The sequence below is a fragment of the Moschus berezovskii genome, chromosome 4, assembly GCF_049115385.1.
Source record: "Moschus berezovskii isolate FMDL1 chromosome 4, NW_MosBer_1.0, whole genome shotgun sequence".
Lineage (NCBI taxonomy): Eukaryota > Metazoa > Chordata > Mammalia > Artiodactyla > Moschidae > Moschus > Moschus berezovskii.
Window position 1 is genome coordinate 7,536,586 of NC_142463.1, and position 17,130 is coordinate 7,553,715.

Sequence of the window (17,130 nt, forward strand, 5' to 3'; positions counted from 1 at the left end):
GGTTTAGGGATGATTCAAGTTAATTACATTTATCGTGCACTTTATTATTATTGCAGTGTGATAGAGAGTGAAATAATTACACAACTCACCATTGCTTGCCTCTCACTGAGCGTTTTCATATGCATCTGCAAGCAGCTGATCCATCATGGTCTCTGTGCGGTCAGACCAGTCTGCTAATGATAATCTGTATTCACAGCCGCTCCGCAGCGTCAGCAGCACCGCCTCAGCTCCACGCTGGATCATCAGACATTAGATTCTCATAAGGAGCGTGCAACTAGACCCCTTGCATGCACAGCTGACTGTAGGGTTTGAGCTCCTATGAAAATCTAAGGCAGCCCCTGATCAACGGGAGGGTTGCTCAGGAGGTAATGTGAGCCATGAGTAGTGGTCAGTCACTGAGTCATTTCTGACTCTTTGCGACCCATGGGCTGTAGCCTGCCAGGCTCTGCTGTTCAGGGAATTTTCCAGGCAAGAAATACTGGGGCAGGTTGCCATTTCCTACTCTGGGGGATCTTCCTGACCCAGGGATTGAACCCGTCCACATCTCTTGCATTGGCAGATGGATTCTTTACCACTGCGCCACCTGGGAAGCCCATGAGTGATGAGTAGCAGCCATAAATCCAGATAAAACTTCCTGACTCACCTGCTGCTTACCTCCTGTTAGAAACTGTAACCTAGTTCCTAACAGGCCACTGATAGGTACCAGTTCATGGCCCAGGGTTGGGGACCCCTGCCTTATAGATCCGAAGTGCTTCCTTCCAGCTGCAGAAACACAGTGGTCCTTTGGCTTCAGGCAGTAGAGCCTTGACCTGGATCCTCATAGCCAATAAATGAAGCAGTGTTAGGGATGCCAGATAAAACTCAGGACACTCAGTTAAATTTTAATATCAGATAAAACCCTATACCTTTCTGGTGTAAATTATTTGAGACATACTTATTATAGAAATTAATAAGGCCAATCAAGTGAGAAAAGTCATGGCTATCTATTCAGAGCAGCAAAGGGGTCAGCCATCTTCACCTGTGTTTTAGGAGCAACTCACAGGCAGACAGAGGCATAGGAAAGCTTTCTGGTAGAAAAAGGGAGGACTGATGGGGAGCGGGCATCCGGTCCCATCACTTCATGGCAAATAGATGGAGAAAGAATGGAAACAGTGACAGACTTTCTTTTCTTGGACTCCAAAATCACTGCAGATGGTGACTACAGCCATGAAATGAAAAGATGCTCCTTGGAAGAAAAGCTATGACAAACCTAGAGAGGGTATTAAAAAGCAGAGACATTCCTTTACCAACAAAGGTCTAGTCAAAGCTATGGTTTTTCCAGTAGTCACGGATGGATGTGAGAGTTGGACCATAAAAAAAGCTGAGTGCTGAAGAATTGATGCTTTTGAACTGTGGTGTTGGAGAATGCTCTTGAGAGTCCCTTAGACAGCAAGGATATCAAATCAATCAATCCTAAAGGAAATCAGTCCTGAATATTCATTGGAAGGACTGATGCTGAAGCTGAAGCTCCAATACTTTGGTCACCTGATGCGAACTACTGACTCATTAGAAAAGACCCCGATGCTGGGAAAGATCGAAGGCAAGAGGAGGGGGACAACAGAGGATGAGATGGTTGGATGGCCTCATCGACTTGATGGACAAGAGTTTGAGCAAGCTCCAGGAGTTGGTGATGGACAGGGAAGCCTGGCGTGCTGCAGTCCATGGGGTCACAGAGTCGGACACGACTGGGCGACTGAACTGAACTGAACTGAAAGGCACTCATTCTGACAACTACTAAAAGCTGGAGACTAGGAGAAAGGAGGCACTTCCCATAAATTCACAGATACATTTCCAGGCAGTTAGGCTCCTTCCATCTCAAGAGACAGACATGTGGAGGTCACCTCAGGGGCTGGGGTCTGTCACCAGGGCACATGGGAGGGGAAGAAGTTGCACAGTCTTGCCTCCGGGAATTGGGGACCATAGCAGCCCCTGAGCGGGCAGGGTACAGAAGACTCTGTCATCCTCTTCTCCTCCAGCCTTCACTCTTTCCCAGCATCAGAGTCTTTTCTAATGAGTCAGTTCTTAGCATCAGGTGGCCAAAGTATTCGAGTTTCAGCTTCAGCCTCAATCCTTCCAATGAATATTCAGGACTGATCTCCTTTAGGAGGGACTGGTTGGATCTCCTTGCAGTCCAAGGGACTCTCAAGAGTCTTCTCCAACACCCCAGTTCAAAGGCATCAATTTTTCAGCGCTCAGCTTTCTTTATAGTCCAACTCTCACAACCATACATGACCACTGGAAAAACCATAGCTTTGACTAGATGGACATTTGTTGGCAAAGTAATGTCTCTGCTTTTTAATATGCTGTCTAGGATGATCATAGCTTTTCTTCCAAGGAGCAAGCGTCTTTTAATTTCATGGCTGCAGTAACCATCTGCAGTGATTTTGGAGCCCAAAAAATAAAGTCAGTCACTGTTTCCATTGTTTCTCCATCTATTTGCCATGAAGTGATGGGACCAGATGCCATGATCTTAGTTTTCTGAATGTTGAGTGTACTTATCTCCAAAAAATAAGTCTCGGGGGAAGTGTGGTGTGGCAGTTATTCACTTCCAGGGTTACGTGCCCCTCCCCTCCCTTGTGGACATTTGGCGATGTCTGGTGGGGAGTGCTGGCTGGCATCTGGTAGGCAGAGGCCAGGGGTGCTGTTGGATACCCTACAGTGCACAGACAGCCCCCCACGAAGAGTGATTTGGCTCCTGACGTCAACAGTGCCAAGGTCAAGAACCTGACCCCATGGTGAGCAGCCCTTGTCTCTATTTTTAGTTCCAGAAGGGTTAAGTCCTGCAAATGAAGGCTTGTATGTGCCAGGCCTGCTGTTGCTTTGTTCCAGTCCATCCACAGCTGTGACAGGGACAAAGTAAAGGGACAAAGTAGGTGATTAAGTAGTTAATCCCACTAGGCGACTGTAGGTAGAGAAAATATGGGAGACCCCTGTAAGTTAATGATTACTCCAGAAAGTAGGTTAGCTTCACCACAGAACCAAGCAGGCTTGCTTAGCAATAAAACCATGCAGCAGAAGCACAAGGTATGCCCCCCAACAGTGAAACGGTGGTGGCGTGAGACCCACATCTTGCCCAGTGAGCTCAGTAAGTTAGTGATCCCCAGGACATGCTCTCTGCGCACAGAAAGAATGAAAATGTGTGCGCCTAGCTTTCCCATGTACTCTTGCCTGGAGAATCCCATGGACGAAGGAACCTGGTAGGTTGCAGTCCATGAGGTCGCTGAGGGTTGGACACGACTGAGCGACTTCACTTTCACTTTTCACTTTCTTGCACTAGAGAAGGAAACGGCAACCCACTCCAGTGTTCTTGCCTGGTGGGCTGCCATCAATGGGGTCGCACAGAGTCGGACAAGACTGAAGTGACTTAGCAGCAGCAGCAGCTTTACCATGTAGAAACAAGAAAACTCCTTTGCATCAGGAGGAGCTGATGATGAAAGCATGCCATCTACTCAAGAAAGACAGAGAAGGTCTTCTCCCCCTCCCCACTTTCCTTCGTTTATAAAACTGGAGCCCAGTAAGTTCTTGGGGCACAGAACTTCTCGCCTGCCTGCTTGTAAACCTCACATGCATCTTGTTTACTAATAAATAAATCACTTCTTATCTAAAACTTTGCCCCTCACTAAATTCTCTTCTGCACTAAGACATGAAGAACTGTTTGTACCAGAACTCTTCAGAGCCCCCAGCAACGACACCCAATGGTCTCAGCTGGACAGGATGGATTCCTGGTGACAAACTGGGAAAAACACAGGAGACCGGGGGAAATCGTGAGGAAACCCAGCCCTGCTGTTGATGGAGCCCTGCTGACACCAGACACTGGGGCCAAGGCTGAGCCACACCTGCCAGGTCCAAGGCTTGGCTCTCCTATCCCAGGGGTCATGAATGTGACCCAAGGAAGTGGTCTGTCAGATCTGGGACCAGGACCTGGCTCTAGAAGCCCGGAGTGAAGGAGTCACCCACGAGGAGGGGTTCTGAGATGCTTACGGCAGCTTCTGGATCAGTGACCTTTGAAGCATCTGAGGCTAAGACAGAAACATGAAGAATTACGTGGTTTTGCCAGATCATCAAATTGATCACAACTGACATTTGCTCAGGGTAGACATGCAGCCAGGGTTATTTATTTATCTTTTTAATAAGAATTTTTTAAAAGAATGTATTTAAGGATTCTCTTCTTTACCTTCAGTGTCATTGACTTTGTTACAAATTTTATTTAATCTTCAGAGTGAATTTTTTTTTAAGATGACACCTCTTTATTTTAATTATTTTGGCTATGCCATGGGACATGTGGGATCTTAGTTTCCTGACCAGGAACTGAACCGGTCACCCTTGCATTGGGAAAACCTCCAGGGAAGTCCCCTTTTGTAAAAAATCTTTTTGGCTCCACTGCACTCAACATGTAAGATCTGGAATCTTAGTCCCATGACTAGGGATTGAGCCGATGTCCTCGGCAGTGGAAGCTCGGAGTCTTAACCACTGGACCACCAGGGAAATCCCCACAGCCAGAATGATTTATCTCAGGTGGGTCTTCTCATCTTCACAAGGACCCCATGAGATTGATGTTACTATTCTCTTGTTTGTACAGATGGGAGGCCAGGTTAAGTACTTAGACAAGATTGTACGGTCGGTGGGCAGTGGGGCTGGGGGTGCCCCAGACTCCAAGATCAAGATCCAAGATCACAGCACAGGGGTGATCATTCTAAATACTTAATTCTAAATCGTTCTCCCAGCAACCCCAGGAGGAAATCATCGCGTGGCCTTTTGTCCACACACGTGGCAATGTAAGCTCTGGCTTGTGCATCTGCCTCTTCTGGAAGCTGGGGCTATCGTCTTATTCCTTTCAGGTCCTCCAGGCCCGCATGGAGCCTGACACGCTTCAGCACATTTAGGCAGTCCAGCCCCAGAGTCTGCTCTCAGCGACTACGTACACTGAAGGCTCTTTTAAAATAACTGAAGCGAGATGAGCCACCTCTGGGGATGCGCTCAACATGAAGGGTGAGAATGCAGCTTGCATCCCGTGCAGCAAAGCCTGACTCCGCACGGTGCAGAGGACGGCCTTGGCCCTGGCCCTGCCTCCTCCTTCTCAGGGGCCCCGCCAGCGTGTCCCCCCGTCACTCCTCCTGGCGCCCCCCTGCTCTGCACACCAGGTGGAGGTGAGGCATGTGAGCTGCTGGGGTGCTGCGATTCAGGTGGAGCAGGCTCAGGGGAGCCCTGAGAGGGACCTCTTCTGACCTCTCAGGCCGTGCGCCTCCTCACCCTTGACCTTCCTACCCACGTGAGCAGCTGCCTGTCACTGCTCGAGCCCCTGCAGGGTGAAGCTTTGGCTGTGAGTCATTTCCTTGGCAGTGAGGGAAGCAGGAAGAAGCCGCTGGAGGGAGGAGCAGACATGTCAGAACCAAGTCTCACAGGGGACAGAGCAGCCCAGGACTGCGCAGGTCGCAGAGCTGCTGTGGGATGACCGAGATGATGGCCAGGAGCACCGACTGGCACTGCTGTGGTGTCCGGCCAGGCGCCAGCTCAGGGGCTCCCCACGTGTCCCCAGGTCTGCTCCGTCTGTGTAGGTAAAGTGACCCAGCCGCTCCCCTTGGCCTCAACTTGTCCATCCGCCTCATCCATACCCCTTGCCTCAGCTCGCCCATCTGCCCTCAAGGCTGCTTATCTTCTAGGCTTGCCCAGGCTCACCCTGCCCTTTGGTTCCCTGCCTTCTTTGTTAGTGACATCCTTGCCCACACGGGGGAGGCCTCTACCCACCTCTTTTGGGGACCCCCCCTGCAGTCCCCAGCTCAGCAGCCTCCCTCATCGCTGCCTGAACCTTTTCCTCCTGCTCTGCATGGAGAACCCTCGAGAGGCCTCCCACACCATCTTGTCTCCTAGGATGAGGGACTAATGTGGTCACCAGACACCTATGACGGTGCCAGGCACAGATCCAAACTCACTGAATCCGCACAACCACACCACGCCCAAGGCTCCCTTCTGCCCATTCTACAGATCAGGAGACTGAGGCTCAGAAACCCTGTTTGGTGCAAGATCACATATTTAGGAAACGAAAGATGAAGATATTTAAACCTTATTCCTTCCGACTCCATGGCCCACCGTACATACCAGCCCTCTTTGAGGCTGTCCCCCTCGATCAGCGTCGTGCTGATCCTAAGGCCCTTAACGTGTGGTTGAGGGAAGGCCGCGAGCCTGCACACCTGGTGTGGAACCATTCCCAGCCCAGCCCAGTGATGCTGGAACGCTGGGAGCTGAGGGGAAAGGAGGCTGTGCCTGGACTCTACCTGCCGGCGCTGTTCCCCCACACGGTGTAGGTTTCCCAGAAAGGAAGCTGGCAGGGTCGGGGTGGGGAGGGGTGGTGTCTGGGGTGGGGGGTGAGACCACAGATTTGCATCACAGAGGGTCTCCTTCTGCTGAAGTGAAGGCTTCGAGCCCAGCTCGCTGCCTTGCAGAATGCGTCTAGGCCTCCAGATCGCTGGATCTCCATGGAAATTAGTCCGCCAGAGAAAGAAGCTATTTTAAGGACACGCGATGAGAGAGCCTGTAGGCTGGGATAGAGAAGCTAGCTGTGGGGGAGAGCTTTTCTGAATGACTCACTCATTTCCCTCCTGTGGGGTGCGGGGGAAATGGCATGGAAAGAGAACTGCAGCCCAGGGATGAGGAGCGGCGCAGCGACCCCGACGCGGGGGGCCACGGCCGCTATGTTGCGGTGGAGGCGCAGGGCGCACGCCGCAGAAAGAGGCCTTCAGGATCGCGACGCCTCCTGCGGCCATCAGATCCGCGGCTTCCGACCAGCTTTCCTATCACGCAATGAAGCAAAAAAATTGCTCTTAAAAAAAAAGTGACTGCAGCCGCTTCTGTAACCCCAGGGAACACAGAATTCACCGTAGGGGCAGGGGATGCCTTTGTGAGGAAAGCTGGTTTAGTCCACCACCTTGGTTAGGGAGCTTAGGTAAATCACTTTAGGTGATGAAGAGGTGGGAATCTCTGGGCTCCCTTCTCGTCCTGCTATTTACTGAACAGGGACTCTGGTGTTTGGGAAGCCCAGGGTGGGAAGCAAGCAGACGTGGGGGAGAATCTGGCCCCAAGAGACGGTGGTGGACCCAAGCCCGGGGAGAAAGGTGGTCAGGGGCCTTGAGAGGTGGGGGTGGGGGTAGGTGCAGGGCTGAGCAGCTGAAAGGACAAGAGTGCAAAGCCTTTAATTTCGGTTTGCAGTTTCAGGCATCAGGGAGGGCCCCACTGTCTGGCAGCTTACAGTCAAAGTCCTGTTTGGTGCGGAGGCAACTGGTGTTGGAGCTTGGGGCAGTGGTGGGGGGAACCCTGAACCTGCTCAGACCACAAATACTCCTAGAGTCCCTTCTCCTGGGAGCCCTCAGAAATGGTGAGGTGGATGTCCATTCCAGGGAGGGGTGGGTCCAGGCAGCACCCACGCTGGACCTCTGAGCTGGGCGCTGCTCCCTGACCCATGAACGGTTGCAAGCTGCTCCGGCAGGTGGAGCCTGTGACCTGGTAGATTGTTTACATGTGTTTACTGCCTCTGGCGCTCAGCAATGAACTTACAAAAGCCAGGAGGACCTGGTGGCTGCAGGGCACCCCGGAGCCCACAGGGACTGCGCCACCTCCAGCAATCCTGGTTCTTTTTGTTGTTCAGCTGCTCAGTCGTGTCCGACTCTGCGACCCCGTGGACTGTGGCCGGCCGGGCTCCTCCGTCCATGGGATTCTCCAGGCAAGAATACTGGAGTGGGTTGCTGTGCCCTCTTCCAGGGCATCTTCCCGACCCAGGGATCAAACCTGCATCTCCTGCATTGGCAGGCGGATCTTTTTTTTTTACCACTGAGCCACTAGGGAAGCCTCCTGGTCCTTGACCAACTTCAAACCCATCCTACAGAGTCCCCTCTGTCAGGACAATGCTGGCCCATCTCCACTGCGAACCTCCATAACCACCCCTCCCTGGGCAGCTGCTCAGCAGCTCCAACAGCCTAGAAGCCCGTCTGTGGCTGAACGTCAGGAAAAAATGCCACACAGATGGGAGCTGAGAAAAGCACAATTTATTGGTCACGCAGACTGACAGACGTGGGGATGTGAGATGCGTACCCATCCTCCTGCACTCACACACACTTCTGGATTTGCTTTCCTACATTAATTTCGTTATGTCAAAAAGCAACAGACACACAAAAACGTCACCAGTCCATTCTCCTTGTAACCAAGGAAGCAGGGCCAAAAGTCACAGAGTTCAGAAAGAAGAGACTGCTTTGGGGGTCAGGAACCAAGAGGCCCGCCCTCCCCAGCAGCCAAGTGGGAAAGCTGGTTTTCTGCAGCAACTAAGGAACAGCAAAGACTTTTGCATCAGCTCCATGAGATACGGCTCAGGGTGCGGCTCATTCCATGGCCTAGCGGTGCCTGCCCGCCTAGAGGAGGGCACGGGGGACTTGGTACAAGCCTGGCATCGCCAGTCTGGGCTGAAGCCGGATCTCTTTACTGGACAGCAGGAATTGATTTTCCTTCTACTTCTGACTGAAGAACTCGGGTGACCCAGAGAGATCCCTATTCACACAGGCTCAGCTGGATCCCAGTGGCTTTAGCTATAGCAGTTTGCATCACTGAAGCTAGACAAGGCCAGGTTCACTGTACCCAAAATTAACCACACACTCAGAGCTCCCTAAAGGCCAAGCCCTTCCTCACTCCAGGAGGGCACTGGCCTTAATTTTTAATGCTTTGTCCAAACCACTCAGGACTTACTGTTTTGAACTGGAAGGGGGCGGGGTGGTCTGGGAATGTGGTTTTAGTTGACTGAAGCCTCAACTTGTAATGTTCATAAAGCACTTAGCACAGTACCTGGCAGGTGCTGAGTGCTCCACACATGTAGCCACTATTATTATTAATATTATTATTACTTGCATCTCCACCCAGGAATCGGCACTCTAGTTCCTTTCTTCAAAATGCTAGCCGGAACAAGGCTCTCGGGTCCCAAGTACCAAGGTCAAGCCGGGGGCCTGGGTGTGCGGGTTGTTGGGCGCCCATCCGGTGTGCTGCTGCTTCCAACTTCAGCTCTGACGGTCAGGTTTCATAGCCAGTGCCCCTCGCTGACCACACAGAAGCTAGGCCCTCTCCGGAAAAACACGAAGTCCTGTGCAGGAAGCTGGGTAGGAGGAGTGAACAGGGGTCCTGGGAGAGGGTCCCGGTGGCTTCGTGTCGCTCCTCTGGGCTCCTGTCTCACTGGCGGCTCACCAGGGGCTTCACTGCAGGATAAGAACAGGAGATTCAGCACTGCGTCATTGCCAGGCCACAGCTAACTCAAGGTCCCCATGTCTCTGCACACCCCAAGCTAGAGCAGGCTTCCCCTGACACAGTGTTGAAGGGGGCCAGCACACTATTCTCAGAACGCACACATAATCTATTATGTATGTATATATTTTATATGCATACACAGTAATATTATGTAATAGATAATACACACTTTACATGTAAATTGTAACATACAGTAATAATATATAACAAAATTTAGTCCTCCCTATAAACCTATGAGGGAAGTTCCACTGATTGCTCATCCACTGACTGATGAGCAAACTGAGGCCCAAGGCCCAGAGTCAGAGACTGGGGTAGGGGAGAGAGCTGGGATTCAAACCCAGGACAGTCTGGCTCCGGAATCTGCTCTTAACCATTATTTGTTTTGCTGAAAAAGAAATCTGTTTTATAGGAAGGAAGGGGATATTGAGTATGAAGTCTCTAAAACACTGGGAAATTTTAAAGAACTAACACTAATGATGATAATGAAATAGAAATGATCTGGGCTCTTTTATATTTATGAAGCCTTATTCTTCTACGGCGTTGGGGCCTCTTGAGAGTCCCTTGGACAGCAAGGAGATCCAACCAGTCCATCCTAATGGAAATCAGTCCCGAATATTCACTGGAAGGAGTGATGCTGAAGCTGAAACCCCAATACTTTGGCCACCTGATGCAAAGAACTGACTCATTGGAAAAGACCTTGATGCTGGGAAAGATTGAAGGCAGGAGAAGGGGATGACAGAGGATAAGATGGTTGGATGGCATCATCAACTCGATGGACATGAATTTGAGCAAGCTCCATGAGTTGGTAATGCACAGGGAAGCCTGGTGTGCTGCAGTCCATGGGGTCGCAAAGAGTCAGACAGGACTGAGCGACTGAACTGATTCTTATGGGCCTGACATAGAGGACTCAGTTTACCCACAGCCCCTTCAACTGCAGGAGCAGGGATTTGGGGATAGAGGCTGGGTTCGAACCGTCTTCACTTCCTTTCTCCTTTGCAGTTCCCAGGGCAGGGTCTCTCGGAACCGACTCCTGGGTAGGGTTGGTCTATGGCATACATGGCTGCGGATGAGAGCCCACATGCACCAGAGCACGTTCCCAGCCTGGTGGGTTGTAGCAGACGCATCCACACACAGGCACCCTCCGACCACGCAGGCACGGCCCGCGCAGGTGCACCGAGCATACTCCCCGACATGGCCGGGTATCACTCACACGCACGCGCACCCACGTGCACCTGCAGCGCGCACCCGCACCTGCATGGCGGTCCGGCTGAGCGGCGCGTCCTCCGGCCGGTGCTTGGCGTGGTGCGGCAGCTCGGCGTTGTCGCGGTAGTCTCGGCCCTTGGAGTGCTGCAGGTGCAGGACGGCCGGGCTCTTGACCGGGAGGGGCGGCCGCTGCCCCTGGGCGGGCAGGGGCTGCTGGCTGAGTTCCGACCTGGAAGGCTTGATGGGCCTCTTGACCGGCACCGGCACCGGCACCGGCACCGGGACCGGGACCTGCGAGCCGGCCGGGGCCTTGGGCTTCCCTTGGCTCTTGTCCCCGCCCGGCGGGCGGCCCTCGGGGGTGGAGCAGGTGAAGGAGCGGACCCGGGGCGTGGGGCTGAGGAAGGGTGCAGGCGGGGGCGCCGGCTTGCCGGTCCCCTTGCTGCCCTCGGCTTCCTGGGCTTTGGAGAGCAGGATGCTGGGTGACACGATGCCTAGGTCCGGGCAGGGCGGGGGCTCCTTCCTCAGCATCTTTGGGGACTCCTGCTCTTTCCTGGGAGCCGGCTTCGGGAATGCGCTCACAGACCCGTACAGGGGGTTCTCAAACATCTCGGGCTTGGTCAGCTGCGGCTCCTCGGGAGGCAACGGTTCCCCCACACTCTTCGCCGCATCGCCGGGCCTGGAGCGTGAGAAAGAAGACGCACAGGGAAGAAACACAGATGGGGAGTGCCTGCTGAATGCCTGCGGGGTTTCCTTTGGGGGAGATAAGACCTTTCAAACTAGATAGAGGTGGTGGTTGCCTGAACACGGTGAAGGCACTCAATGCCACCCAGTTGTTCACTGGGAAAACGTTAGGCTTCATTTTATGTTATGTGAATTCCACTGTGATTAAGACAGGAGAAGGAACTGTTACTCTAACTCTTACGTCGATGGTCTCAAAGGTAACCTCAACTCTTTCCTTGGACATTTTCCACCATAGAAACTGTCCACACCAGAGCATCACTAAGCAAGGGGGACTAGCCAATTCTGCTCTGAGCCACAGAGAAACAGAAGCCTGTGCTACTGGAGGGTCTCAAGTTCAGAAGCTCCATTTAACAGAAGCGTGGAAGTCCCCCAAGTGTGAGACGCTGCCCCTGGTGCAGGCGGTGGACGTGAACCAGACGAAATCGGTGCTCCCGGGACCCACGGTCCCTATTAACATGGTGTTCTTCCCTCTGCACAGAGCCCTCTCCCTGGAGAACTCCTGGTGAGCATGGTTTCCTTTGTGCCCTCATTCAGAGTGAGAAGCAAACAGCGGTGTTCCTGCTGAAAACTAGAAGCCACCTAGAGAGAGGCGTCAGGAAACAAGCCAGTAGCGAGAAAAGAGGCCTGTCTGATTGATGGACAGAGAAGGAGGGCCACACTCCCGGGGTAGGTGAGAGCTTCCTTTGTTTGTGTTTCTTGATTTACTTCTGCTCTTGCTGGAGGTGGTTTCCTGCTGAACGAACTAGGAGAACCAGGAATGGGGACATATTTTGCTTCCTGGCCAGCGGCATGGTCTCCCAGGGGCGTGTTCTGTGTTCTGCAAAAATGAGGAAGCTGTTGAGAAGAAAATGTGGGTCCCTTGGAAAACGCACTGAACCGGTCCGGCCGTGACACCTCATACTGATGGAGCGTGTGCTGCAATGCTGCTCAGAAGTTACTGAACAGCCATGGCTAATGGACTCTTTAGGGAGGAGGAGTGAGCAGAGGCCATCCTCTCACTGGGACCAGTGAGACAAGATGTGGGGTTTCGGGACACGAAGAATTGGGCTGTCGCTCATTACTCTTTGGAAAGACCTGGAAGCAGTTGCCTAAGCAGAAGGCCTCCCTCTCCCCTCTGGGCCATCCTCGGGACCTGCTCTGGACCCCCAAAGACCTCTGCTCTGAGTTATCCCGGGGAGGAAGGGACAGAAGGGGGAAAGCAGCATTGGGTGAAACTTCACCCGAAGTTTTGGATGAAGAGGCCAGAAGGAGAAAAGAAAGGTGCATGGCCTGCCGCCTGAAGCTCGCGCTCAGTGATGAGATAGGAAGGATCCTGCTTGCAGAGAATTAGGGGCGGGGCCAGAAAGCCAACCCTGGATGCAAGCATTTTGCTGACTGCAAAGACGGGCAGGCAAGGCAAGCTTTCCTCAAGAAGGGGGCTTCTGTCACTGTCAGAGAGGGGGAGGATTTGTGGGGGTGCGGAGACTGGGGAAGACCGCTTTTAAAAAGTCTTATTTCCTTGATGGGAAGTCACAAGGAACCAGCTCCCATAGTAGCCATGGCTGTGGAATCTGCCAGCCCATCCCCAGGATACAGAGTGGGTTCCTGGGGCCAAATGATTTCATTCCTCAGATCCGGAGTCTATTCTTTTCTAAAGGAGCAAAGCACCAAGCAAGGTCTGAGAAGAGCCCTCTTTCTCTCTTTTTTTTCTGTTTAAACTTTTTATTTTGTATTGGGATATAGCTGATTAACGAAATATCAATAACCTCAGATATGCAGATGACACCACCCTTATGGCAGAAAGTGAAGAGGAACTCAAAAGCCTCTTGATAAAAGTGAAAGAGGAGAGTGAAAAGGTTGGCTTGAAGCTCAACATTCAGAAAACAAAGATCATGGCATCTGGTCCCATCACTTCATGGGAAATAGATGGGGAAACAGTGGAAACAATGTCAGACTTTATTTTTTTGGGCTCCAAAATCACTGCGGATGCTGATTGCAGCCATGAAATTAAAAGATGCTTACTCCTTGGAAGGAAAGTTATGACCAACCTAGATAGCACATTAAAAAGCAGAGACATTACTTTGCCAACCAAGGTCCGTCTAGTCAAGGCTATGGTTTTTCCCATGGTCATGTATGGATGTGATAGTTGGACCGTGAAGAAAGCTGATCGCCAAAGAATTGATGCTTTTGAACTGTGGTGTTGGAGAAGACTCTTGAGAGTCCCTTGGACTGCAAGGAGATCCAACCAGTGCATTCTAAAGGAGATCAATCCTGGGTGTTCATTGGAAGGACTGATGCTAAAGCTGAAACTGCAATACTTTGGCCACCTTATGCGACGAGTTGACTCACTGGAAAAGACTCTGATGCTGGGAGGGATTGAGGACAGGAGGAGAAGGGGACGACAGAGAATGAGATGGCTGGATGGCATCACCGACTTGATGGACGTGAGTTTGAGTGAACTCCGGGAATTGGTGATGGACAGGGAGGCCTGGCGTGCTGTGATTCATGGGGTTGCAAAGAGTCGGACACGACTGAGCGACTGAACTGAACTGAACTAAACTGAATGTTGTGATAGTTTCAGGTGGACAGCAAAGGGACTTAGCTGTACATACACGTATCCATTCTCCCCGAAACCCCTTTCCCAACCAGGCAGCCACATAACATTGAGCAGAGTTCCCTGTGCTATACTGTAGGTCCTTGGTTATCCGTTTTGAATGTAGCAGTGTGTTTGTGTCCATCCCAAATTCTCCTACTGGCCCTTCCCTCTGGCAACCATAAGTTCATTTTCTAAGTCTGTGAGTCTCAAGCAGAGTCCCCTTTCGAACCAAGTGACTTCTGTCCAGGGTGACCAGTCGTCCTGGTTTGCCCAGGACTTAAGGTGTTTCCTGGGATGTGGGATTCCTGGTGCAAAAGAAGGGGACAGCGTTGGGCAAACTGGGGCAGCTGGCCACTCTGCTTCGTCGTTGTGCAGTGTCAGGGGGACTGGGACGCCCCCTTTCCCATGACCTCTCTCAGGCTGAGTGGGGGCTTGGGAGCAGCAGAGGACCTCAGGCAGGGAGAGCCCCCAGCTTCTTGCCTCTAGTCACCTCCTTGCTGAGAAGTAAGCTGAGCACCATCCCCACCCTGTATCTACGATGTCCCCTTTCTGAAGCTGTCACCTGTAAAACAGGAGGGAACTGCTGTGTTCCCAGCTGCATGCTTGAACTTGAACTTGTGCTGGGTTCAGTTCAGTCGCTTAGTCGTGTCCGACTCTCCGTGACCCTATGAATCACAGCACGCCAGGCCTCCCTGTCCATCACCAACTCCCGGAGTTCACTCAAACTCATGTCCATCGAGTCGGTGATGCCATCCAGCCATCTCATTCTCTGTCGTCCTCATCTCCTTCTGCCCCTAACCTTTCCCAGCATCAGAGTCTTTTCCAGTGAGTCAACTCGTCGCATGAGGTGACCAAAGTACTGCAGTTTCAGCTTTAGCATCAGTCCTTCCAATGAACACCCAGGATTGATCTCCTTTAGAATGCACTGGTTGGATCTCCTTGCAGTCCAAGGGACTCTCAAGAGTCTTCTCCAACACCACAGTTCAAAAGCATCAATTCTTCTGCGATCAGCTTTCTTCACAGTCCAACTCTCACATCCATACATGACCACGGGAAAAACCATAGCCTTGACTAGATGGACCTTGGTTGCTGGGTTTAGGTTAGCACAAAGAGACATTTACTTTGGGAACTTAACATTTCACTTGAACAATCCCCCTGTTCGCTGTGGTTGCTTCTGTTTCCCGGGTTTGCCAAAGAGAGGACCTTTGTCAAAGAGGCACCTCAGGACCCACCATGTGGTGGCTTTTGTTAATTTTTCCAGGAGAGGAAGCAAGACTGCTTCTCCTTCTGGATTTCTTACGGAAAGACCAGAGTCTATGATGTTATCGACAAAGTCTGAAAACTAGAGGTATAGAGACAAGGCTGAGCCTGCCCTGTCCGGTCCCATCCTCCATCCTTCTGTCCCATCCATCCTTCCATTCATCTGCCCAGTTTTTTTTTTAATAAGAGAACAGAAGAGAGTTATAAACTGCCCTTCAAGCCAGAGAAAACTCCAGCCAGGCCTGGTGAGTGTTGGGAGTGGCAGGAGATGAGGGGAAACGTGTTCTATGGCACGCTCTTCCCTGACTCTGAATTCACGACAGAAAATGCCAAGAGGAACGTGGGACCTCAAGAGAGGGGAAGACAGACCCAGAGTGGTCCCCCCGAAGCCATCAACAACGGTACCGGCAGCCCCCAAAGGAAGCCTGTGCTGATGATACTTTGCGCATCTTCAGTCATTGTTAATTAAGGCCTGCACTTTTAATTTCTGACACCCTGTGGTTACGGGAAACCTGGAGGGCTCTGGAGCCTGGCAAATGTGTGGGTTTGCTTGGTTAAGGCAGCGGCTGTGTGGGCTCCTCCCAGGCTCCCAGCCTCTGGGCACATGCTGCCTGGACCAATTCTCGATGCAGACCTTCTCTAACCGCTGGGTTTTTCCCGAAGTTTCACGGCCAAACCCCCTCCTCCCTCTGTGGGCCGACTGCTCTCCTCCTCTTGGGAATGCCCAGGTCCAGCTGCTGCTTGTTCGAATTGCTCTCAACAGGATAGAAGGGAAAGTTGCCCCTGAGAGCAGGAACCACCGTGGTTGAGAGGAGACCGAGGAACTGGGAGCTGGGGAGGGACTTTCACATGGAGATTCCCATCTCTGTTCTGCAGGGCCCTCCTGGGAGTGGGAGGTTGACGGGTGTTTACTGCTTATAGAAACGTATTTTTCTATGAAGGTTGTTTTTACAGGACCATTTTTCTTTGGCAGTATGTTTAAATTTTTTTTCTCCATGTTTTAAAAAAACCTTTCAAGGGACTTCCCTGGTAGTCCAGTGGCCGAGACTCCACACTCCCAGTATAGGGAGCCGAGGTTCGATCCCAGCTCAGGGAACTAGATCCCACGAAGTTTGCAGGCCACAAGCAAAGATCCAGTGGGCCGCAACTAAGACTGGCACAGCCAAATAAACGAACATTAAAAGCCCTAACCTTTGCAGTTTACACCAATAGGGTAGGAACCGGAGATTCCACCTGCATTTCTCAAGAACCTCCTGTGTTCTAGGCCCTGAGGGTGAGTCAGTGACCAAAATGGGACACACGACCCCACCCTCAGGTGGCTTCTGTTCGATGCCCAGGCCTCCTGGCGGTGAAAAGCCAGGGAAGGGCGAGGTCATGGTGAAGAGGACACTCACCTTGACTCCTGCGTCCTGAGGCAGGGGCCCCGGGTTGCCGTTGACGATGTAAACTTCTTGGGTGATATGGGTGGTTGGGAGGGTGGCGTCGGGGGGCTCTCTCCCCTTCCAGGCCCCAGGGCGGAGTCCTTGAGCGGCTGGTCATAGCTCCAGGCGGTGGGCTGCTGGTCGGGGGACAGGGTCTGCTTCAAGTGCCCGAAGGCCCCCACCCCCATGTAGCTGGGGTTGATGATCTCTGTGATGCCGGAGCTGCTGCATGGAGGGACCCTGTGGGGGGAAGGGGGGACACACAGTCACACCTCACGGCTCCTCCGGGGCAGCACTGGTCTGAGGACAGAGTCCTTTGATGTCCCTTGGGGCTCCTCAGGCTCTCCCCAACTCCAGTGAGTTTCCTCCTTAGAACAGGCTGGGGCTTTTAGCTCTGGAGCCACATCTGCTAACGTCCTTGGTCCTCAGGAAATATGACACCCGTCCCGTGTGAACATCTCTGTAGCTTCCTCCTGGAGTGGGCATCTTTCTAGTAGGCTGTGCCTTCCCAAGGCAGGGACTGCACCTTACGTGCCTTGGTTTCTCTAGAACCTGACACATGGAGGTACTCAGTGTTGGTTGAACTGAACTTTGCAACGCAGAAGAGTGTCCCTG

General features: G+C 52.3%; 1 protein-coding gene across 2 annotated transcripts in view; it reads right to left on the reverse strand.

The window, feature by feature from the left end:
- Positions 1–8,053: 8,053 nt before the first annotated feature.
- Positions 8,054–17,130, reverse strand: part of INPP5D (inositol polyphosphate-5-phosphatase D) — a 148,582-nt gene continuing 139,505 nt past the window's right edge. For both annotated transcript variants that reach the window (XM_055402233.2, XM_088835116.1), the window contains exons 25-27: positions 16,489–16,755; positions 10,567–11,194; positions 8,054–9,266 (exon numbers count right to left, since the gene is read on the reverse strand). In XM_055402233.2, coding sequence (XP_055258208.2) covers positions 9,264–9,266; positions 10,567–11,194; positions 16,489–16,755 — 898 coding nt within the window. In that variant the 3' untranslated portion in view covers positions 8,054–9,263. The remainder of the gene's footprint in view (positions 9,267–10,566; positions 11,195–16,488; positions 16,756–17,130) is intronic.